Below are 25,820 nucleotides of genomic sequence, written 5' to 3'. Positions count from 1 at the left end.
GTTTTCAGAATGTGCAGTGGCTTTTGACTTTACTACTTAACTTGTTACCATGGAACTACAGGTGACATAAGAGCCAGCCTCTCAGAGGGCACCTGTGACTCTGACCCCCTAGAAATCATGCAATTGTGTAGCCGCTCAAGGTCAGACAGAGCTGACCTGGTAACCCAACAGGATGTTGCAGAAATGACAATAATGACATTTCCAAGGCTAAATCCACCAGGGCTTCTGCCCTGATCTCTCTTCGGTCACTTGCTCTGGGTGAGACATACCAATAAGGAAGCCTGACACCGAGCCAGGTGAGTGTGCCATACCATCTTGGAGCTGCATCCTGCAGCCCCAGTCAAGCCTTCAAGTGATGACAACCCCCACAGACATCTCTACTGAAACCTTAGGAGAAACCCTGAACTACAACCACCCAGCTGAGCCATTCACTGATTCCTGATCAACAGGAATTATGTGAGATACAAACAATTACTACTGTTTGAAACTGCTAAGTTGGGGGGTGGGAGTGATTCGTTATGCAGCAATAATGAGTACGGATGGTCAAAGCTGGAAAAAATCATAAAGCTTCTCTTGTCCACCTTCCTCACGTTACAGAGTGGGGAAGTGGAGCAGGGTCACAGAGCAGAGCAGGGACTAAGCCTGGGACCTGGGTGGTCTGCAAAGATCCTCCTGGTTGGCCAGGAGGTGAGAGAACTGGAACAGGCAGGGGCCAAGAGGCCCGGTGAGGAACGTGGGAGTTTATCTTGATAGTCATGGGAATAGACCCTAGGAAGGTTTTTTAGCAGAAAGCGATTGGCACAAACCAATTTCCATTGTTAACAGGTCAGTCTAGATTCTAGATAAAGAACCAAAACCGGCAAGAGAAGCAAGCAGGGGAGCAGTTAGGCATAACTGGTCCTCAAAGGCATAACTGACTCCTCTCGCCGGGGAAGCCAGCAGCGTCCCGGTCATCAGAGGAAAACCAGGACTTCGTGGCTAGCCACCCTGATTACAAAGACAGCCATCAGAGAAAACCAAAATGAAAAGGATTCTGACTACAAGCCTAAGGCAATGAAGTCCCGAGAATTTAAAGTATCTCGGAGCCTGTGGCCCATCTCCTGCAGCTGCCCACCCCAAGTTAGCAGCAAGTCTCTCACACCCACTCAAAATAGCCTGAGGAACTGTAAATTAAGCATTTGTGGTCATTTGTAACCTTAGTTCTAAATAAATATGCTTTCCAAGGTTTGAGATCAAAACAGCAACAAAGCCTCCATCCAGAGGCTCTGAGGAAGGGCTTTCTGCTCTGCCCAGACCTGAGGAGTTCCTTCTCTGCAGAGCACAGGGCATCTCCACGGGAGCCCAGAACTCAGTGCCCTGGGCATTCCTGGAAGGCGAATGGCCGTCCTTCTCCAGCGGCCACATCTCCTTCAGAGCTCACTGCTGCGGGTGAGCCAGAGGCTGGCAGGGACGTAGTGCCCATGCTGCAGGGGCCTGTGAGGAGGCGGGGGAGACGCAGGGTAGCCCACTCTGCTCGAGGCAGCTCTCACCCCTGCATGAGGCCCCCGAACCAGGGCAGGCTGCAGATGAGCAGCTGACTGGAGTCGATCTTCTTCAGGAGGTCGCAGGAGAAGTCCTGGACGGTGGCCTGCATGTGTGAGGTGCAGCGACGCATGAACTCCACCATCTGCAACACCACAGAGAGGCTCAGTGCCACACAGCGAGGGGCTCAGTGCCACACAGCGAGGGGCTCAGTGCCACACAGCGAGGGGCTCAGTGCCACACAGCGAGGGGCTCAGTGCCACACAGCGAGGGGCTCAGTGCCACACAGCGAGAGGCTCAGTGCCACACAGCGAGGGGCTCAGTGCCACACAGCGAGGGGCTCCCGCCCTTCAGGGGAACTGGGAGGTGGGCTGAGGTGAATAGTCTAGGAGCTGGGACCCCCCACCCCAACAGGAAAGGGAGGGTCTAAGTGATTTTCCAAAGGTCTGAAATGTTTTCAGGGATTTCCTCCAATTCTCTCCTCCTTCAACAGATGAAGAAACGAGGCAGGAAGAGTGAAATTATTTGTCCAAGTTCTGACAGCTAATGAGCTAGAGAACAGACGAAGGGCAGTGAGGGGAGAAACTCTGTCCACCTCCCCGCCTCCCCTTCTTGTGCCGTCCCAGGACCAGCCTCTAGCCCTGGCTCCTGGCTCCCCACCCAGTGCTCGGCCCTGAGGGTGGCTGCAGAGGGGCCGCCTTACCGCAGAGCTGCACTCCTTCCCGGCCGTCAGGGCCCACGCCTGCGGGCTTTGGCCCTTCTCGTCATGGAGCCGAAGGTCACCCCCTGCGTCCAGCAGTTTGCTGAGGATCCACTGGTTGCCTGAAAACGCTGCTGCGTGCACAGGGGTGCTCCCGTCAAAGCTGCGGCTGGAGGGGATACAGGCGTGTCCATGGCAACACCCTCCCTTCCACAGCTCCTTCCTACAGAGGCGACCTTTGGCGATGAGGATTATAATCGTGCCATTTGGAAGGTCCCCGCTCTGTGACAAAATGAGCTTTGCACACATACCCTTTCTCCGTTCTTACCTCTGCCCCTCAAGGCACTGTCATTTCCCAAGTTTAAGTGAGGAACCAAAAGGGCAAAGCTGAGGGCCACACCGGGTATGGGTGTGGTTCCATTGGTGTTCCTTCCCTCTAACCCCTGACTCTGGCTGCCCTGAAAACAATTCTGTTTGCTGAGGCCTGGGTGCGAGAAGGTCTCTGTCTCCCGAGTTCTATGGTAGAGGCCCACAGACCTTGGATGAGCAATGTGGTCAAGAAGGATCTACAAGTCAGAAAAACCAAAGCCAATAAACTATGTGGGCCCTTATTGTGTCCAAGATACAGCGAGATGTGATCTGTAGCTGTGGTTTCCTAACGTGGCTGCATGACAGAATCACCCGGTGAGCTCTCTCTTTTTAACTGAAAACAAACACAGCTGACCCGGTGGGGCTCGGGGAACCAGAAGGTTGTGGTTCGATTCCCAGTCAGGGCACATGCCCGAGCTGTGGACTCTATCCCCAGTAGGGGGCGTGCAGGAGGCAGCTGGTTGATGATTCTTTCTCATCATTGATGTTTCTATCTCTCCCTTCCTCTCTGAAATCAATAAAAACTTAAAAAAAAAAAAAAGAAAGAAAAACAAACACACAAAGGGGGAAAGAGAAGTCAAATAAGGAGGAGAAAGAGATAAGAAACATAAGAACAGCCAAAACCGGTTTGGCTCAGTGGATAGAGCATTGGCCTGTGGACTGAAAGGTCCCAGGTTCGATTCCGGTCAAAGACATGTACCTTGGTTGCGGGCACATCCCCAGTAGGGGGTGTGCAAGAGGCAGCTGATTGATGACTCTCTCTCGTGGATGTTTCTAACTCTATCCCCCTCTCTTCCTCTCTGTAAAAAATCAATAAAATATATTAAAAAAAGAAAGAAACATAAGAACATTCTCCCAACTCCAGACCCCACAGATCTCTTGCCCAGAGGCAATTACTATATATGTCTTTGTACCCTCCCAGAAATGTCCTGTGCATATACAGGTAGAATAAGAATGTGTTATATAAACTGTTCTGCACTCAATATATATTTTGAAAAAATTTCCATTTGAGAACATACAGGGTAGGGCAAAAGTAGCTCTGCAGTTGTTCCTATGAAAAATAAAACAACAATTAATAAACGATAATATAAGAATAAACTATTTGTGTACTCACAACTGTAAACCTACTTTTTAAAAAACTGTTTTTGTTTTTATTGATTTTAGAGAGAGAGGAAGGGAGCAGGAGAAACAAACATTGACATCAACATTGATCAGCTGCCTCCTGCATGCCCCACACTGGGGATCAGCCCACAACCCGGGCATGTGCCCTGACCGGGAATCGAACCGTGACCTCCTGGTTTATAGGCTGATGCTCAACCACAGAGCCACACTGCTGGGCAGGAATGTGTGTTTTTTACAAGTTCCCCAGGTGATACCACCACACTGCCTGTCCCCAGGCATCTGGGAACCTGGGATAGCTCATTTTGAGCCAGCTTCTATTGCTGGGTTTGACAAGCAGTGCAGTACACTGTGCTTGAAAACCATAGTATCTCTCTGCTATAAAAACACATTTGTATAATGTTTTACAATCTTCTAATCATTCTTCCCATAAACAGTAATGAGGGATGAGGGAAGAGAGAGGACATTATTTTTCATTTCTCAGGAATGCTAAAAAAGAAAGAAAAATTTTTTATACCAAATAAACCTTTCACTTAAAATTTCTGGGCATCAGTTCCCTAATCTGAAATCTTCTTTTTTTAAAAAATTTATTTGATTTTGAGAGAAAGAGACAGACAGAGAGGCCATGGACTTGTTCCTCTTATTTATATATTCATTGGTTGATTCTTGCATGTGTCCTGACTGGTACAGGATCTTCAATCCTGGCACATAGGGATGCTGCTCCAACCAAACGACCCGAGTCAGGGCTGAAACACCAGCGTTGAATGACTTAATCTTTAAAGAATCAGTACCCTTGCTGGATAGCTGAGTTGGTTAGAGCATCATCCTGATATGCAAAGGTTGCAGGTTCAATCCCCTCAGTCAGGACACATACAAGAATCAACTAATGAGGCATAAGTATGTGGAACAATAAATCCATGTTTCTCTCTCTCTCAAATCAATAATCAATTTTTAAAAAGAAGAAAACAGCCATAAACCTCTACAAAACAAATGTAAATGCAAATGACTGGAAAATGTTGCATTTTTGGTTGTGGAACTGCAGGGAGTCCCAAATGGCCTCCCTCAGAGCTGTTTTCTGCAAACATCAGGTGACCAAGTCCTTTATTTCTGACCTTTGAAATTAAACAATACGGTAGAGACAGGAGCGTGTATGTTAGTCTAGAGAAATTCTGGATGGAAACACAGCCAAAATTTTCTTTGAATTATTTCTTGGTTACAAAATTCTCATACTGATTGTTTTTTGTGTTGTTGTTTTTTTCTTTTTCCGAAATTTTCTCCCACTAAGTAAGCAATCTTATAACAGAAAAGAGAACAACAGAAAAGTAAAACTTTTTGACATCAATATGGCTTGTTAAATACCTTGAACAGGACCTCTTTATGTAATATGGGCAGCTACTATATGACTTTTATGGTTCGTTCACATTCTGGCATAACTATGAAAATTAGATGGAATCATGTAAGCATTCAAACTGTTTCTATCCAGTGTGAACTGTAAAAATACATGCTGTCTCATCTCTGTCCAGGAGGTAGTTGTAAAGATCTAGAGAGCTTGGTGTCTGAAACGGCTCTGGGAAAATCAAAAGTGTTCAGAAAGCTGATTCATTACTGAACACATTAAAATTCATTGCTGTTCCACATTAAAATTTGGACCAACTATTAATCACAGATTCTGTTAAACCACAACTACAAGAACCAGGCAAAAATCATCCTGATAAAGTGATGTCAAGTATATTAATTGGTAAAAACTGCCTAAATAAATCATACAAATTATAACCTGTGGTAAAATATGAAATCATGCTGTTAATGACTAACTAGTTAATAAATGAATGAATGACTAAATAAGTTTCACTTATTTCATAGGACCAAGTAAAAATGCTTTTATTAACAGTTGAAGGTATGTTTCAACATACACATACAACTGTATGTCACTGACATAAGTTAGTAAAAGTTATTTTAATATCTTGTCAGATTAGTTTCCAAATGCCCTAACTCGTCTTAAAAGCATACATTACTATTTATTTTCTAGATAATAGAAAATTATCTACTTACTGATTTGGATCTGATCCATAATCCACCAGAATGTCAACTAATTTTGTAAGGCCCAATAGTGATGCAAGGAAAAGTGCTGTCTGGCCCAAGGAGTTAACTGCATCAACATAAATTCCTACAAAGCAAATACAAGGATCAGTGTAAACAACGGGACATTTTCTGAGATAAAAGGAGGAAAATTCATATGAAGGGGCAAAAAAAAAAAAAAAATCAAAATTTCTTTTACAGCACTTATATGTATTACTACTGCAAACTGTTTCTCAAGAAAGAAAAGCCCTATGTGAGCTGGCTTGACTCAGTAAACACCAAAGTTAGCTTCATTCTTCGATGCCTCATCAGGATTTTCTACAAGATCTGGAACATCATCATCTTCCCCTGCAATGTCTTCTGGTTTGGGGGCTTTGTTACCCAACACACCCAGGCAATTAATTGTTCTGCTAACCTCCTAAAGTTTGTTAAGGTGTCAGCACCAAGCTGACATAGTATTCCAGGAAGCATTTCTGTGAATGGTTTGGCTTCTGCAGGACCCATAATTACAAAGGCGTTAGAGACAGGGAAACTTGGTTTTGGGTATTACTGAAATAACTACCCCATCATCTTTATTTTTATTTTTTTTAATTTTATTTTTACACTGTAAAATTTTTATATTTAGAATTAGGCAGCTGGACTCAGTTTAGATGATTCCAATTTTGTTGGCAACATCCAAAGCATAAGAGTCAGGAGCCAGTCGAACACACGGTATGCCTTCTTCTCCCCATCAGGCCCGATCTGGGTGTTGACCGTGGCCACGTCAATATCATAGAGCTTCTTCACAGCCTGTTTGATCTGGTGCTTGTTGGCCTTGACATCCACAGTGAACACAAGTGTATTATTGTCTTCTATCTTCTTCATGGCTGACTCGGTAGTCAGGGGGAACTTGATGATGGCATAGTGGTCAAGCTTGTTTCTCCTGGGTGCGCTCTTCCGAGGATATTTAGGCCGCCCCCGGAGCCTTGGTGTCTTTGGCTGTCGGAAGGTGGGTGACGTGCGGATCTTTTTTGTGTGTGTGTGTGTGTGCGTGGCTGTGGACGCCTTTCAACACTGCTTTCTTTGCTTTCAAAGCCTTTGCTTTGTCTTCAGCTTTGGGAAGGGCAGGGGCTTCCTTCTTCGCTTTCGGCGCCATCTTCGTGAAAAGCGTTTACGAGCTACCCCATCACCTTTAATCAATACCGACTGTATCATTCACAACCAGGCTTTCATCACCTGCTATAGCTTTCCTACGCACAACCTTTCTATGAGCTATACAACTTTGGTGCCTACCCAGTTAAGCAAATTTCCCCTACACCACGCTGCTTGAAGCCGAGTGAATAACTCAATGGTCAAGTAGCAGCAAGACCAGAAAGATTACCCAGACTCCAAGCGCGAGCAAAACTCGCTTACAGCTTTTCTTTGTGCTTTTTAAGAAAACCACTCAGACTGCGCCCTTTCCCTCTCCCCTTCCCAAAGGAAGGGAAGAACGATCATCAATGACCATTGGCAGTTGCAGAAGCAACACCAAGGGCCGGCTTCACGCTCAGGAAAGGACGCTGCGCCTCCTCCTCGTGGTTTCGGGTGCTCTACACGATCAGAGGAACTTCTCTAGTAACGAACTATAGAAATGATCCCTGAAAGTATAGTCTTAACCCCCCAGAGCGCGCTTTTCCGGAGTGAACGAAACCCACACATATTACGGTGATGGCGAAATTTTCTCAAGTGCTGCTACTCTGCCCATACATATACTGCCATGTAGTCTCTCAAAACTTTTTCATTCAGAAAGCTCGACAAAGTGTTTTAAATCCTCTAGCGTTCCCGAAAACAGTTCAAGCTGACACTTTAATTAACATACAATTGTCAAACAGCCAATCACACGCCACTAATTAACAACCCCGCCCCGCTTTCCCGCAGTTCCACTTCCGCAGCGTCGTTTACCACGTGAGCGCGGACTACAGCCCAGTGCGCAGGCGCGGGCGTGTGGGGTGCGGACAGGCCTCAGTTTAGCCCTCTGCGTGGAGGCGGAGACCTTTCACCAGAAAAACACGCAAGTGGAAGAGAAAAGCCATGACCCAAAGCAGAACTCTGACATTTGCAAAGCACGCCCTGTTTTTTTATTTTATCCTCTACTATATAAATGTTTTCCAAATCAAGTGATCATTAGGTACATAAAAATTGTAAATTGTGTTTAAACAAGCAGGACAATACATACATGTATTTAAAGAAAAAGAAAAAGACCCACCCCAGCCAGTGTGGCTAAGCGTTGAACATGGACCTATGAACCAGGAGTTCACCATTGGGGTTTCAGGCTCCATCCCCAGCAGGGGGCCTGTGAGAGGCAACCAATCCATGATTCTCACTCATCATTGATGTTTCTATCACTCCCTCCCCCTTCCTCTTTTAAATAAACAAAAAAACAAAACAAAAAAATTTTTTTAAGAGGAGGCCATCTACAGAATTTTAAAAAACCTCTTTCTCTTTCCCCTAAGAAAATACATCCCATCCCAAAAATTAACCTTTCATTTCTTGCACTACTAACTCCTTTGGCACACCCTACTTCCTATAAAAACTTTGCTTTGTATCCCTCAGGAAATGGGCTGATGCTTAATTCATGAATTACTTAACAAAGCTGATTAGGTCTTAGATATACTTGTTTGAATTTTGTGGGGGGTTTTGTTGTTAATTCTTTTCTTTTAAATATATTTTATTGATTTTTTTTTTTTTTTATATAAAAAGGAAGGGAAAGGATAGAGAGTTGGAAACATCGATGAGAGAGAAACATCAATCAGCTGCCTCGTGCAACTAAGGTGCATGCCCTTGACAGGAATCGAACCCGGGACCCTTCAGTCCACAGCCCAATGCTCTATTCACTGAGCCAAACTGGTCAGGGCTTTTGTTGTTAATTCTCAGGATATTTTCTTTTCCATTGATTTTTAGAGAGAGAGGAAGGGTGAGAGAGAGAGGGAAGGAGAGAGGGAGGGATTGCCTCTAGCAAATTAGGAAATCCTGAGGGAGGGAAGGAGGGAGGGAGGGAGGGAGGGAGGGAAGGAGGGATGAATATGAGACATTGATTGCCTCCCACAGGCACCCCCGTTAAGGCAAGAAAGTCAAACCTGCAACCCAGGTATGGGCCCTTGACCAGGAATCAGACCCATCACCCTTCAGTGCTCGGGGTGACACTGTTACCACTGAGCAAAACTGGCCAGAGATGAATCTTGTGTTGTTTTTTGTTTGTTTGTTTGTTTGTTTGTTTTAAAAATATATTTTATTGATTTTGTACAGAGAGGAAGGGAGAGAGATAGAGAGTTAGAAACATCGATGAGAGAGAAACATCGATCAGCTGCCTCTTGCACACCCCCTACTGGGGATATGCCCACAACCAAGGTACATGCCCCTGACCGGAATCGAACCCGGGACCCTTCAGTCCCCAAGCCGACGCTCTATCCATTGAGCCAAACAGGTTTCGGCCTCATCTTTGATGTTTCTCTCTCTCTCTCTCTCTAGAATCAGTAAAAGCTGATCTTAACCCCATCCACGGAACACATCCCTAATTGTTCAGAATGCTTCCCCGGGTCAGAGTAAATGTTGGAACCAACCAGTAAGTTACAAAGCCAAATCCTTAAGTCCCCCTTATGAGTCCTTTCTTTAAATGTTGGCAAAATAAGAATTACCCTTAAGAGTGCTACAAGCCACTCATAATTATCAGCAATTACACTGACATTTAAACATAAGGAAAGGAAAGCCACTCAGACTGCACCCCCTCCCTCTTACTCTCCCGTGGGGAAGAGAAGAGCGATCATCAATGGCTGATGGCAGTTGCAGAAGCAACACCAAGCACCGGCTTCACGCTCAGGAGGGAGTGCTGCGCCTCCTCCTCGTGGTTTCGGGTGCTCTACACGATCAGAGGAGCTTCTCTAGTAACGAACTATAGAAATGATCCCTGAAAGTATAGTCTTAGTGCAGAGCCCCCAGCTTCTGGTGGGTCTACAGCAGCTATACACATTTTAGTCAAGGTGATGTTATTTAGGTCAATTTAACCTTAAAATTATGCGCTACTTAATAGTTTAAAAAATTCCATTCAATGGCAAAGTTGAAAACATCACTTTCACTTGTAAATTTACAAGAAACACTTCAAAACAACAATATTAGCATAAGGCTTATTAACATAGAGCTTCCTACTAGCAGCCAATCACATGTTGCAGGCAACTTACTCCAACCCAGAGCAAGATCCTATTATCCTGCCCACCACACCAGGCATCACCTGGTCCAGGGCGGCAGGCCATCGCACTGCAGGTTAAGGAAATGCTGCTCCTGTCACTGGTCATGGTGAACTGCCTGCTACAGAGGGACCCCAATTTGGGGAGACCAGGTTTCCTCTGCCTTGAAAGAAAGAGGAGGGTTACTGGATAGCTTCAGGAGAGGAGCTGGTCAACAGAAAAACCAAGACCATGCCAGGGTTAGAGGGCTGGCACTTCCTGCTCCTCCACTGCCCCTCACCTCAAACCCCGCCCCCACCTCTGGCAGGGAAAAGGGACTGGAGATTGAGTTGAATCACCTATGGCCAGTGATTTAATCAACCCTGCTTAGGCAATCACCTTTAAAGAGGTGACTGATCCATAAAGCCCCTAAGCACTGAGGCTCAGAGGGCTTCCAGACTGGTGAGCACATGAAGCACTGAGGTGGTGGTGTATCCGAATAGGACATGGAAACTTGTGTCCTTTATAATAAACCAGTAATGGTAAGTAAATTAGCAAATTACTGAACCTGGGTAAGGTTAAGAGCAGATTAGATACGACAGAGGAAGAGTCATCAAATTGACAATAGAAGAAAATTCTTAACAGAGCTTTGAGGATTGTGGGACAATACAAAAAGTCTGACATAAATGTAAGTGGATTTCCAGAAGGTGGGGAGAGAATGGAACAGAAAGAGTAACGGACTATAGAATGGATTGGATGGATTGCCTCCAGCAAATTAGAAAAGTCCCTGCCCTACAGATTAGGGAGACGGTCTGGTAGGGGAGACAGATATATAGGGCCTTATAAGCTATTTAGATGGGCTTTATCTATTTATTTATTTTTAATATGTTTTTATTGATTTCAGAGAGGAAGGGAGAAGAAATAATGACAGAAATGTTCCCAAATTTGTAAAAGATATTAATTTGCATATTCAAGGTAAGCAAACCCAGGCAGGAAAAATATAAAGAAAATCACATAGTCAAACCACTTAATTTCTTTAAAAGTATATATGATTCTTCAAATAAAAAATTATAAACTTATATCATGGGGTTCAAAACTCATACAAATATAACACTTACAGAATCTTTATAATAAAGGGAAGGGGAAAAATGAGCCTATATGGTTGAAATTTTTATTATGTGAAGTGGTACATTAAGTAGACTGTGAAAAAGTAAAGATACCCTGACTGGTTTGGCTCAGTGGATAGAGCGTCGGCCTGCGGACTGAAGGGTCCTGGGTTCGATTCCGGTCAAGGGCATATACCTTGGTTGCGGGCACATCCCCAGTAGGGGGTGTGCAAGAGGCAGCTGATCGATGATTCTCTCTCATTGATGTTTCTGACTCTATCCCTCTCCCTTCCTCTCTGTAAAAAATCAATAATCTATATATATATATATATTTTAAAAGTAAAGAAACATTATTATAACCACTAGAGAACCACTAAAAATAGGAAACAGAGAGGTGTAGCTAAAAAGTCAGTATTAATAATTCCCTAGCATAAGACCTCTATTAAACAATATGACGGCATTGGTAGGAAACATCTCATCTTATTAATTTAACTTTTGATTTTCCCAAGAATTCATATTTTTTAGGAATGACCTGCTTTTCCTTCCAATGCTATCCAGAAGACTGGACCCAGTTGCATCTGCCATTTCAACACAGGGCCTACCTTTCTTAAGAATCTTCTTCACTTTTACATAGCTCCCTTCTCTCACATATTCATGGAGCTGCGCTTCCAAGGAGTCATCCTTTAAGGAGCCAAGCCGAACAGGACAGGGAACTGGAAGCTGAACTGCCCGAGACATCCTGTTTCAAAAGAAAGTAACATGCTAATTCTAACTGAATCAGAAATGCAAGCAAGCAACTTGGATTATTTCACCACTTCTTTTTGGTTTTAATTTAAAAAAACATTTTACACACATTTCTTTAACTTTCCCCCCGCCCCACACACATTTTCATTTATAATGAACAGGATTAGAGAGATGATTACTGAAATTCTACAATATTAACGTTTATTCTCAATGTTACTGTTGAAATTAAAGAACTGAATATATTTGTTACTAATTCTACTAATTCTCAGGACTGAAACAGTAATGACTACTAGGAAGTAAAATTAGAATAAGCATGTTTGTGTCTGGCTGGTGTGCTCAGTGGTTGAGCATCAACCTATGAACCCAGACATCATTGTTTAATTCCTGGTCAGGGCACTTGCCTGAGTTGCAAGCTCAATCCCCAGTGTAATGTAAATATTTAGACAGTATGACATGGTGGGTTGGGTACACAGTTCAGACTCTGAAGCTCTGTTGCTCCCTAACTATGTGCCCTGAAAAAATTATTTAACCTTGATAGTCCTCAATTTTTTCCTCTGTAAATGGGGATGATGATAGTCTGAGAGTTGCCGAGAGGTTTAAATGAGCTAATATGTGTAAAAAAGCTTAGAAATGCATCTGGCACCAAGTAAGCTGTGTGGTTAGTGGTTACTGTGTATGATATGAACCATGCTGAGAAATCTTAACTTTCTACATGTGGTATCCACACCTGACCATCATGCAATCATGTGTTTGTGCAGCACCTACCATGTGTCTCAAATGTGACAGTTGCTACGTAAGACACCTAAAAGTGTGTCCTGCCATCACAATGAGGAGACTCAGAGGGTGTGATATGAGGTGAAGTAAAAGGAAAAGCCATGGCCGAAACCGGCTTAGCTCAGTGGATAAAGTGTCGGCCTGTGGACTGAAAGGTCCCAGGTTCGACTCCGGTCAAGGGCATGTACTTTGGTTGCGGGCATCCCCAGTGGGAGGTGTGCAGGAAGCACCTGATGGATGTTTCTAACTCTCTCTCCCTCTCCCTTCCTCTCTGTAAAAAATCAATTAAAAAAGAAAAAGAAAAAGAAAAGGAAAAGCCATGAAGACTGACACATTTGGTAGGTCTTCACCAGGAGGCTTTAGGTTACTGAGAAGTAACTCTTCTTAATTTATCCACTGATAGTCCTAGCTGGTTTGGCTCAGTGGATAGAGTGTTGGCCTATGGACTGAAGGGTCCCAGGTTCAATTCTGGTCAAGGGCATGTACCTTGGTTGCGGGCACATCCCCAGTAGGAACCGAACCAGGGACCTTTCAGTCCACAGGCTGACGCTTTATCCACTGAGCCAAACCAGTTTCAGCACATTTCACTATTTTAGACTCAGTTTCCCTTCTACATAACAACCGTTACTCCACAACTAGAGTGAAAACTTAACTAGGGACCTGGAGAGGTACCTCGGTTGGAAATCTTCCTTTGGGACACATACAGAAACCAACCAACTGGATCCATGTTTTCCTCTCTCAAATCAGTAAGTAAAGGTTCCTATTATAACAAAAAAATCTATGAGTAGTGGGCCAAAATACCACAAATCATGCGCAAGAAAAAAAAAAAACAAGCCTTTACAGTACTTAATGTATTAAAGGCAGCCACATAACTATTTGTATCTAATTTAACAACAACAAAAAAAAGGAGCCGGCCTAAAAACTGAAGGGTCCCGGGTTCGATTCCGGTCAAGGGCACATGCCCCGGGTTGCAGGCTTGGTCCCCAGTGGGAGTGTGCAGAAGACAGCCAATCAATGCTTCTCTGTCATCACTGATGTTTCAATCTTTCTCTTCCTCTCTGAAGTCAATAAAAGTATGTTTTGTTTTTGTGTTTTTTTTAAAAGGAGAGCCCTGACTAGTTTGGCTCAGTGGACAGAGTATCAGTCAATGCAGCACTAGCCAGGATTCCAGGCTCCTCCTCCAATAGTGGGCATAGAAAAGGGTGTCAACAAGTTATTCTCATCACGGGTGCTTCTTTCTCTAGGAAAAAAGAAACCGCTTTGAAAAGGGCTTCAAGTTCTATCTTTGAAAACTAACAAATCAGGGGAGAGCGCGAACGCAGTCCCCCACTACCACAAATTATGCAGTCGAGTTTCCCACATTTGGGGAAATCGCAGGGGTCAGCACATCCGGAGTGCAATGGATAAGCCTCGCCCTGGGAAAACCACCTTCGTGATCATGGTATCTCCCCTGCCAGGTAAGTATGAGTTGCTCACTTTGCCTGGCATCTCACCATCATCCTCAACACACTTTGAAGTCATGGTAAATTATACTGGGAGTCCTTTTGCCCTTCGGTTCTAAACTTCATTGTTATTTATATGACAGAAACTAAGAAATACATTCTTTTGGGTACCCAGAAGAAATTTTGCCCCGTTAATACACTCGAACCAGCAATCACCGCGCTACTCATCTACATATCCCCGCCTCTCACTCTACGTCACTCTGATACTTGAAGCTGATACAGTCGCTCTATTTTGACCGGGCGACCATCCGGAAGACAATCGTATCTGGAGACAGATTTCAGTTCCTCGCCTTCCCGGGCACAGGTTATAACGAGTCTTCCGTCTGCGCTGTGGGGCAAGGCAGCTTGGGAGGTAGAGGTTCCAGGCCCGCAGAGGGGAAGGCAGCACAGTGGTGACATAAATATTTTTAAAATTTTTAGAAACGTCTTTCCTTGATTCCTTTAATCTTTCAAAGTCTAGATCTCTTTTTAATTTCATAGTTCATAGTTTATTATATAAAGACTTTCCAGTTAAGAACGAGAGGGAAGCCCTGGCTGGTGTGGTAATCGGTTGGGCATCATTTTGTGCACTAACAGGTCGCTGGTTGGATTCCGGGTCAGAGCACAAGCGCAGGTTGTGGGTTTGATCCCCAGGAAGGGGCGTGCAGGAGACAACCAAGGTAGATGTTTCTCTCTCTCTCCCTTCCTCTCTAAAATCAATAAAAAACATATTTTTTTAAAAAGAAAAATAATGAGAGAGAAAACTAAATTGTATAGTATTGCATGCAAAAAACCCACAAAACACCAGAATATGAAATTGAATAAATACTATTGATTACAATGGTATCACTCTGATCTAAGCTGTTTCTAAAAAAACAAAGTTTGAGAAACAAAGGAAATTTACCAGAATGAAAACTAACTAATTTTGTTATTGTCAATAAGAACTATGGACTAATGTTTCCCCCTCATAAATATTCTGTAACTTTATTACTTAGAGTAAAATAAAATAAAAATGTAACCATAATTATATACATACATCTAATGCCAAAAAATGTTCACACCTTTTTACCTAGAAATTTCTTTTAATTGACCTAATGGATGTAATTCTAGAGAAAGACAATGTCCTGCACACAAGGATATCCATCACAGATTTACTTATAACTGAAAAAAACAAATAAAAATCACTCTCAAACCCCAGATATCAAAGTAACACAGAAGTGGATTATTTAGCCAACATAACAGTAATATAATAAACAACATGAAAAAAAATTTATAAGGTTAACAGGACAAAAGATAAAATGATATATATACCATGAGTGCAATTTTGTAAAAATATGTATCCTTAAGGTAAATTACTTCAGATAGAAGACAGTACATTAAAATGATGTTACTGAGTGTGAGATACAGGTTACAGATTTACAGACTTTCAATAATATCAGACTATATTTTTCTTCAGAATGAGGGGACCAACTATTTTGCATAATACTTAGTATTGAACATAGTACTTAGTATTGAACATAGAGGGTTTAGCATCAGATAGACATAACTTCAAACTGATTTTACCATCTTTTAGCTGTCATTGTTTTTTTAAAAAAAATATTTTTATACTTTTATTTATTTTTTTATGTTTTAAATATATTTTATTGATTTTTTACAAAGAAGAGAGAGGGATAGAGAGTCAGAAACATCGATGACAGAGAGACACCGATCAGCTGCCTCTTGCTTATCCCCCACTGGGGATGTGCCCGCAACCAATGTACATGCCCTTGACCGGAATCGAATCTGGGACTCTTCAGTCCACAGGCCGACGCTCTATCCATTGAGCCAAACCGGTCTCGGCTAATTGTTTGTTTTTTGTTTTTGTTTTTGTTTTTTTAATATATTTTATTGGTTTTGTACAGAGAGGAAGGGAGAGAGAGAGAGAGAGTTAGAAACATCGATGAGAGAGAGAGACATCGATCAGCTGCCTCTTGCACACCCCCTACTGGGGATATGCCCGCAACCAAGGTAGTACATGCCCTTGACCGAAATCGAACCCGGGACCTTTCAGTCCCCAAGCCAACGCTCTATCCAATGAGCCAAACCGGTCTTGGCTCGGCTCATTGTTTTAATTCACCCTCCAGGAATGAAGACATTATCAGTAATTATTACTGTAGTTGCCTGTACCCCAGAATATAACAACCAACTACAGTGATCAAGTCAAGGACCACAAATAAGCAATATAGAATAACAACACAGCCCCTCACTCAGCACAATAATGACTTGGAGAGCTCCTCCATACCTGGGTAAGGATTAACACTGGCAGGTCTACAAATGTCCCAGATCACTGCTATCCTGCCAGTTCAAGTTGTATCCCAACTAACAGGTCTACCAGGACCAACTAATAAGGCATAGTCCTTTGTTGCCCTGTACATTTAAGCTACAAATCAAGCCATAAAGTAGAATTCAGAGAATTAAACAGAAGAAATGGAGTCTCAGAGTCTATTGTTTGCACACACTGCCAGGGGAGAGCGCGAACGCAGTCCCCCACTACCACAAATTATGCAGTCGAGTTTCCCACATTTGGGGAAATCGCAGGGGTCAGCACATCCGGAGTGCAATAGATAAGCCTCGCCCTGGGAAAACCACCTTCGTGATCATGGTATCTCCCCTGCCAGGTAAGTATGAGTTGGGGTTGTCCCCGGCACTACCCACTGCTGCGTACACCACTGTAAGGTTCGTGTCACTCATGTAACCTCTCTAATTGGCCTTTATCTACATATAGCGACTAAAAAAATCATCTTTTCGTACTATGTCTTAGTATTGGTAACAGCGGAATACAAGCTTATCTTTCCAGGGAACAAGGTCCAAATGGCCCTAAATGTGTAATTTACATACTCCGCCTCCCGGCGTTACGTCACGCGCAGCCTCGAGGGGCGGAATCCGCAGCTGCGCACTATCGCGAATGACTGGGAAGATGGGTTCCTTCTCAGTCACCGGATTTAGGGATGGCTACCAGGCTATTTTCCTGACCCAAGTCTCCCCTCTCCCAGCTTTCGCTGTAGCGGGAGGTCTTCCGATCTACGCGTACCACACTTTGGGAAACACTGCTTTAATATAAAGTCAATAGTAGACTCCAAAGAAATTTCAGACTTACTATAACTAAACACTGCTGAGAGTGGGAATGGCAGAGCATCTTCTGGACTAGATTTTCAATAGATTGTAACCAAAAACAAGTCCAAATACCAGCTTCTGCTACCATAAACTAGCCTTAGTAAGGGTCAGTGAATGAGCTGCAAAATCAGAAAGCTATTTTTTGTTGTTAATCCTCATCGGAGGATATTTTCCATTTATTGTTTTATAGAGGGGTGAAAGGGCAAAAGGAAGGAAGAGAGGGAGGGAAAGAAGGAGAGGAAAGAGAGAGAAAACACTGATGTAGGAGAGATACATCAATTGGTTGCCTCCCACATACACCCCTACAGGGGCCAGGGATTGAACCTGCAATCCACGTACATGCCCTTGACCGGGAATTGAACCCTTGACCTTTCTTTGATGCAAGAGCCTATGCTCTAACCACTGAGAAACACCAGTCAGGGCCAGAAAGCTATTTTGTGATCTCTTTGCAGTCACAGTTGTATGATCTGGAATTTTCCCATTTAAACTCCATAGTAATTGTTGTGGCCGGCAAGACCCGGTCGAGGCAGGGCTCCAGACCAGGGAAGGAACGAGCAACCAGACCCACAACAAAGAATGTAGCATGATACGCTTTAGCTAAGCATAACTGCTAGCCATAAAATAGTTCTGTTGCAAGGCTCAACCCCCAGGCAGGCACGTCCTGTTTCCAGTAGCCACATGGCAGAACAAATGACCAAACCAGGTCAAACAGAGACTGCTTAAGCTGAAAATAAACCCCCACCCCAGGTATTGTATAAACTTTAAATGTTACTGTACTAGTGGAATTTTTTATAGCTTATAACTGACCTTTCTTTGTTAAAGCTTTAGCCAGTCATAATCTGCCAGGCATCCCTAAGACGGGGATAAAAGCATGCTTAGAGTGGGTCGGGGCTCTCGTTGCTCGCTGCTGTGTCAGTTGAGACATGAGCCCGGACTCGAGTTCGTAGTAAAGGCCTCCTAAATTCCAATTTGGCTGACTGGTGGCCGTCATTTGCGGGTCGCCCACAACAGTAATCACCATATTTTACATATTCTTTCCCCTCCATTCCTATTTATTCACCACTTCCCAAAATAGCTATTCTTGGATTTTTTAAAATAGCAGTGGTTGAGTGTCACCTATGAACCAGGAGGTCACAGGTTTGATTCCCGGTCAGAGCACATGCCCAGGTTGCTTTGTGGAGATTGCAGGAGGCAGCCAATCAATGATTCTCTCATCATTGATGTTTCTATTTCTCCCCCTATCTCTTCTCTGAAATCAATACATATATATATAAAATACAAGAATATAGGAAATAATTTCTTTTTTAAATATATTTTTTATTTATTTTACAGAGAGGAAGAGAGGTATAGTAAGAAACATCAATGAGAGAGAAACATTGATCAGTTGCCTCTTGCACACAACCTATTGGGGAATGAGCTGCAACCAAGATACATGCCATTGACCTGAATCAAACCTGGCACCCTTCAGTCTGAGGATCAATGCTCTATTCATTGAACCAAACCAGTTAAGGCAGGAAATGGTTTTTTATATCTGACATCAAAAACACAAGTGACAAAGGAAAACCTAGATAAAAGACAATTAAAATTACAAACTTTTGTTCTTCAAAGGACACTGACAACCCACAGAATGGGGAAAAAAATATTTGTAAGTCACACTTCAATAAAATGACAACCCAATTTGATATTTAAAAATGGGCAAAAGATCTAAGTAGGTTTTTCTTCAAAGAAAATATAGAAATAGCCAATGAGCACATGAAAAGATGATTAACACCATTACTCATTAGGGAAATGCAAATCAAAACCACCATGAAATATTACTTCACACTCAGTGGGATGGCTAGAATTAAAATGACAGATAATACAAATGTTGGTGAGGATGTGAAAAAAAAAAACTGGAACCCTTATACACTATTGGTAGAAATGTAAAATGGTGCAACCACTTGGAAAACAGACAGTTTCTCAAAAAGTTAAATGTAGAGTTACTATATGACTCAGCAATTCCACTCTTAGCTATATATCCAAGAAATATGAAAACTTGTACATGAGTCTTGTTGATTAGTTGGTTAGAGCATAGTCCCTATACACTAAAGTTGTGAGTTCAATACCCAGTCAGGGCACTTATAAGAATCAACCAATGAGCCGGAACCGGTTTGGCTCAGTGGATAGAGCATCGGACTGTCGACTGAAAGGTCCCAGGTTCTCCGGTCAAGGGCATGTACCTTGGTTGCGGGCACATCCCCAGTAGGGGGTGTGCAGGAGGCAGATGACCAATGTTTCTAACTCTCTCTTCCTCTCTGTAAAAAATCAATAAAATATATTTATTTAAAAAAAAAAAAGAATCAACCAATGAATGGAACTGCTGATGGATGTTCTTCTCTCTTCCTCCTTCCCTTTCTCTCTCTCTTTCAAAACCAATAAATAAAAATTTAAAAAAGATGAAGCCTGGCCAGTGTTGCTCAGTGACTGGTCAACAGAGTAATTACACCCTACTCTGCTAGACAATGTGGTATATATGTGAATCAACATGCATGCAGTAACCGTTGCTCACACCAAAATACATTACTGTTGAACATAGAATAAAACAGGGAAAGCAGGAACGCAGCCCCACACTACCACAAATTATGCAGTTGAATTTTTCACATTTGAGGAAATCACAGAGGTCCGCACACCTGGAATACAATGAGTGAGCCTTGCTCTGGGAAAACCACCTTCATGGCCATGGTATCTCCCCTGCCAGATAAGTATGAGTTCCCGGAGATTCCAAAACTAAACACATAAAATCACTCTCTTCATGCTATTCCTATACTATCACTTACAAAATAAAGACTTCTCCAAATCTCAGTAAAAGCCAGACAATAACATTTTGGATACTGTAATATTTGCAAAAATCAGAAATGTAGGTACAATGTGAACAAGTCACTGCTTATTTAGATATTTCAGGCACATTTTAGTGGTGTAATGGTGTAATTCTATAGCTCCTGACAAATCTGTCTTTGGGTTTTGTTGATGGGTTAGGCTGAATAAGGGCCCACCAAAAATATCTGAGTTCTAATAACTGGAACCTGTGACTATTATTGCCTTACTTTGTAGCAAAAGAGATTTTGCAGATATGATTAAGGATTTGAGAAGAATACCTTGAATTATTCAGGTGGACCTAATGTAACTACAGGGTCCTAATAGAATGGAAGAGGCAAGCAGGCAGGCCAGACAAACATATGTAAGGACAGGACAGAATGATAACAGCCTAGAGAAGATGCTAAATTGCTGGCTGTGAAAGTGGAGAAAGGGACAACAAACAAAGAATATATAAATGCAGTCTATTAAAAAAATTTTTTTTGAATTGAAAAACATCAATGAGAAACATAAATGTGCTGTTCCAGTTATTGATGTGTTCATAGCATATCTGGACAACACTCTAAGAAACCAATCTCGTTGAGTTATGTGTCAAGATTTAAGACTCTTTTTTTTTTTTTTTTAAATATATTTTATTGATTTTGTACAGAGAGGAAGGGAGAGAGATAGAGAGATAGAAACATCGATGTGAGAGTCATCGATCAGCCGCCTCTTGCACACCCGCTACTGGGGATATGCCCGCAACCAAGGTACATGCCCTTGACCGGAATCGAACCTGGGACCTTTCAGTCTCCAAGCCGACGCTCTATCCATTGAGCCAAACTGGTTTCGGCAAGATTTAAGACTCTTGAAACAGCAAAACAGGTAAGGGGACAAATTCTCCTCTATTAAGAAAGGTAGGCCTGGTGCAGGGGGCGGTAGTGAGCTGGAGGGGGATCAATGGGGGAAAGAAGGGGACATGTGTAATACTTTCAACAAAGAGACTGTTAAACCTCACAGGGAAGGCTGCGGAGGTAGGTGGGAAGAGATCAAAGAATTTGTATGCATATATGCATAATCCATGGACAGACAATGGGATGATGAGGGTGTGATGGAGGGGAAGGGAGCAGGCTGGTGGGGTTAAAGGGGCGGAAAGATGATCTACAATATGTAATACTTTCAACAATAAAGATTAAGAGAAAAAGAGGAAAAAACAAAAACAATGAAGATTTATATAAAGAAAGAAAGATAGCCCTATCACTTGGCTTCTGGTCTCCAGAACTATTTATAAAACTAGCATGCTTCTATGGTAACTTAATGCAATAAAAAATGCTTTACGTTAAAAGCAATAGGTGAATTTTGGGTCTTTCTTTTCAAACTGTCTTGATTCAGGGGAGAGCGCGAACGCAGTCCCCCACTACCACAAATTATGCAGTCGAGTTTCCCACATTTGGGGAAATCGCAGGGGTCAGCACATCCGGAGTGCAATGGATGAGCCTCACCCTGGGGAAACCACCTTCGTGATCATGGTATCTCCCCTGCCAGGTAAGTATGAGTTGGTAGGGTTGCCTGACACTTAATCCTCAGATTCAAATCACTTTCAAGATAGGATCACTTTTATCATGCATCCTATTGACCTTCTTAGTTCTGGAATAGAGTTTTCTCAAACTACAATTACCATGCAGCAATAGTTTGTATATCTGGATACTTCAAAAATCTTAGGAAATATAATGTGTATTGTAAGCATGACCAGCAGTCACTGCGCTTATCTACATATTCCACGCCCCTTTTGATGATCTCACCGAGTCCTTTTCCTAGTATAGTTAGTGGTGCTGTTCAAATGAAACCAAGGTAAAGACACTCGGGAGATTTAAAGATAAACAGTATGAATTTGTTCTTTCCTTCAAGGGCTTGGAGCTAATGACATCACGCAGGTCATCAAGCATGCTCTACATAACTGAAAAAGCAAGTCTAAAAAGATGAAATTTGGCAGAAAAAAATGAAATTTTGCAAAACTACATTTAAAAATCCAGTCCAAGTATTGCTAAAAATAGGTTGTCAGTTCGAAGCTCCCAGGACATGTACAAAACGTGCTCTTTCACATACGCAGCAAAGGATCACCCTTACTTGAAAGTCCAGTTGCACAAACACTCATTCTAATTTTGAACCAAGAAAACTAGGGAAAAGCTCACACAGCAACCCCTCCTACACTCACACATTTGAAAAGGTCAAAGAGCTCCCCCCTGTGGGAGTGTGATCATGGCCCTCACAGTTGAAAATCCACTTTCATGAAAAAAAGTGTCTTTCCACAACACTGCAAGGGTCATCCTTTTTGTTTTTTTCATAGGTGCCTATGAAATCCAGAACAAGACTACCAGAGAATCTATCCTCCAAGCAATTCCTGAGCCCTCCTAAAATCATAATACACTCTTTGAGAAGAGGATATCCTATCTTAGGCAATGGTGTGTGTGTGTGTGTGTGTGTGTGTGTGTGTGTGTGTGTGTGTATTCTCAATCCTCTCCTTTCTGCTTCACTGTAAATTAGAATTGGAGTTTCCAAGTTTACTTGTCTTTGTCTCTACAAGATTCACACCAGAATCACCCTATTTTCCCAATATTTTTAAAAATATATTTTATTGATTTCAGAGAGGAAGAGAGAGATAAAAACATTAATAATGAGAGAGAATTATCGGTGGGCTGCCTCTTACACGCCCCTCACTGCATATCGAGCCTGAAATCTTGTGCCCTAATCAGGAATCAAACTGTGACTAGGTCCTGATTCATAGGTTGACACTTAACTGCTGAGCCACACCAGCTGGGATCAGCTCTTTTTTTTTTTTTTTTTAAATATATTTTATTGACTTTTTACAGAGAGGAAGAGAGAGGAATAGAGAGTTAGAAACATCGATGAGAGAGAATCATCTATCAGCTGCCACTTGCACACCCACTACTGGGGATGTGCCCGCAACCAAGGAACATGCCTTTGACCGGAATCGAACCAGGGACCCTTGAATCCACAGGCCTACGCTCTATCCACTGAGCCAAACCGGTTTCGGCTGGGATCAGCTCTTATCTTTATATTCCAGAAAGTTATTTTGCTCTCACTGTTTAACAAAACAAAAACAAAAAAAGAATAACAAAAAAATACTTGTATACCTTGTTTGAGTGGAGAATGTTAATGTTTTTCACTTATCATTGCAATTTTTTTTTTTTTTTTTATCCTCACCCGAGGATATGCTTATTGATTTTGATTTTAGGGAGAGAGAAACACCAATCAGTTGCCTCCTATATGTGCCCTGACCGGGAGTCGAATCATGACCTCTTGGATCATAGGTCAAAACTCAACCACTGAGTCATGCCGCAGGGCTTGATTCAGAGTTTCTTATAAAATATATTTTATCAATTTTATGAGAGAGAGAGAGAGAGAGAGAGAGAGAGAGAGAGAGAGAGAGAAAGTGGAAGAGAAACACTGATGAATGTGAGAGCGAAACATTAATCACATTAATCAGCTGCCTCCTGCACACCCCAACCCAGGGGATCAAGCCCTCAACTCAGGCATAGGTCCTGACCAGGGAACGAACCAGTAACCTTCTAGTGCACCAGACTATGCCTAGCTGAGCCACAATGGCCAAGGCCAGAGTTTTTTCAGATCTAATCACATCACAAATGTAAAACAACTTTTCTTTGGCATTTTAAAATTGTAGGCACTTTTTATTTTATTTTTGCTTTCTTTTTAAAAGAATATATTTCTTTATTGATTTCAGAGAGGAGGGGAAGAGAGATAGAAACATCAGTGATGAGAGAGAATCATTGATCGGCTGCCTCCTGCACACCAGTTTCTGGGGATCGAGCCTGCAACCCAGGCATGTGCTCTTGGCCGGAATCGAACCTGGTATCCTTGAGTCCACAGGCTGATGCTCTATCCACTGAGCCAAGCCCGATAGAGATATTTTTGCTTTCTTCTTCTTCTTCTTCTTTTTTAAAAAAATCTTTATTGTTGAAAGTATTACATGTCCCCTTCCCCCCCATCCGCTCCCTACCTCATCCGCTCCCTACCCCAGGCCCTCACCACTCCACTGTTGGGGTAACCTGGGCAGGTGTCCTGACCAGGAATTGAACTAGGGACCCCTTTGGTACACAGGACGATGCTCCATCAACTGAGCCATACCAGCTAGAGCTGTAGGCACTTTTTAAAAAAGTCTCACAGCATTAGCACTTTGATGAGCTAGGTTTCATTCAACTGAATACACACATTAGGACATTTTTAAATGGAGAAAGAAACTAAGATTTATTACCTACCATTTCTGTGCCAAATACTTAATATGTATTTAATCTTTCCAACAACCCCATGAAATATTACCTTCTACTTGCAGGTGAGAAAACTCAGTAAACTTGCTGAAAGTCTCACAGTTGGTAATTTCCAGACATGTGATAAAAACCAAATTTGTATGACTCCAAAGCTTACATCCATCATTGTGCCTCTCAAACTTTTTCAACAAGTAACCCCAATTGCAAAGAAAAATAAAAACACATACCTAGGAGACTACTGAAGTGTCCAGTTTAAATAGGATTTTTTTCAAAGTTTTTATCTTAAAATATATTTTTATGTTTGCAGTTCACTCTACAATATATTAATACTCATTCAATGAAAAATGTTTTAATTCAATGAAAATTGGCTTACCAATTAAATTACTCAACTCTTCTCTCTCTCAAAAAGCAAAACAAAAACAAAAACAAACAAACAACAACAACAAACATATTTGACAATACCTGATACTACAGGAAGGAAAATGCACCTTCCATATAAATCCTAGTTTTGTTAGTTCCTGGCCTCATCAACTTGGATCCTCATTTGAAAGCCTGAATATGCAGGCTTTAAAACAAAACAAAACAAAAAAACCCCTGAAGAATGATGGTAAAAACAATAATTACAGGCAAGTCAAGGGTCAGAATAAGCTATAAATAACACATAATTGTATAGCCACCAGTTTCTTAACTCTCCAATGCCAATGAAACAAAATTCTAAACACTGCCAACCCCATTGAATTTGACCAAATCTAACTGAAAAAATTGTCCTTACACATGTTAACACCAGCCGCTTTACAAGCCTAAGCATGCATCCTCCCTGTGGACAACTTTATGGAATGCCCACGATGTGCCTGGATGTGGATCATACATACTTAGAGGTTAAGCAACCTACTGACCGGCAACAACACTTGGATCAGTCCCACCCGACTTCCTCTGCCCTACCACATAGGGGACACAGGCGACACCCACTTTTCTTTCTCTTTTTCTTTTTTTTAATTAAATATATTTTATTGATATTTTATAGAGAGGAGGAAGGGAGAGAGATAGAGAGCTAGAAACGTCGATGAGAGAGAAACATCGACCAGCTGCCTCTTGCACACCCCCTACCGGGGATGTGCCCGCAACCAACGTGACCGGAATCGAACCTGGGACCTTTCAGTCCGCAGACCGACGCTCTACCACTGAGCCAAACCAGTTTCGGCGGGACACACACTTTTCGAACTCACCGCCACCCCAAGAGGGGCTCACCATTCAGAAGTCGCTCGTGGTAGAATAAAAGGGTACTGGGCTTTCATTTTGGCTTCAAGAAAACGGAGCTATGGCCGAGGCCGGTTTGGCTCAGTGGATAGAGCGTTGGTCTGTGGACTGAGGAGTCCTAGGTTTGATTCTGGTCATTGGTTGCAGGCACATCTCCCCCCCCCCCCCCCCCCCCGGATGTGCAGGAGGCAGCTGGTCGATGT

At 42.5% G+C, this 25,820-nt stretch overlaps 1 protein-coding gene and 1 pseudogene across 2 annotated transcripts in view; both read right to left on the bottom strand.

Moving 5' to 3' along the window:
• The window catches only part of LOC311610938 (E3 ubiquitin-protein ligase TRIM37), a 267,677-nt gene that overhangs the window by 51,340 nt on the left and 190,517 nt on the right, over window positions 1–25,820 (bottom strand). Inside the window, exons 25-28 of the mRNA XM_084862544.1 lie at window positions 11,672–11,808; window positions 5,759–5,873; window positions 2,225–2,390; window positions 1,530–1,666 (exon numbers count right to left, since the gene is read on the bottom strand). Of these exons, the coding sequence (XP_084718670.1) occupies window positions 1,530–1,666; window positions 2,225–2,390; window positions 5,759–5,873; window positions 11,672–11,808 (555 nt within the window). The remainder of the gene's footprint in view (window positions 1–1,529; window positions 1,667–2,224; window positions 2,391–5,758; window positions 5,874–11,671; window positions 11,809–25,820) is intronic.
• Window positions 6,398–6,989, bottom strand: LOC311610968 (large ribosomal subunit protein uL23-like; annotated as a pseudogene). The gene has a single exon. The product of its transcript is annotated as a large ribosomal subunit protein uL23-like (transcript).

Source organism: Pipistrellus hanaki, assembly GCF_964339955.1.
Source record: "Pipistrellus hanaki genome assembly, chromosome: 16".
Taxonomy (NCBI): domain Eukaryota; kingdom Metazoa; phylum Chordata; class Mammalia; order Chiroptera; family Vespertilionidae; genus Pipistrellus; species Pipistrellus hanaki.
The sequence above is the reverse complement of the archived record's forward strand: the minus strand, read 5'-3'. Positions and strand labels throughout refer to the sequence as shown.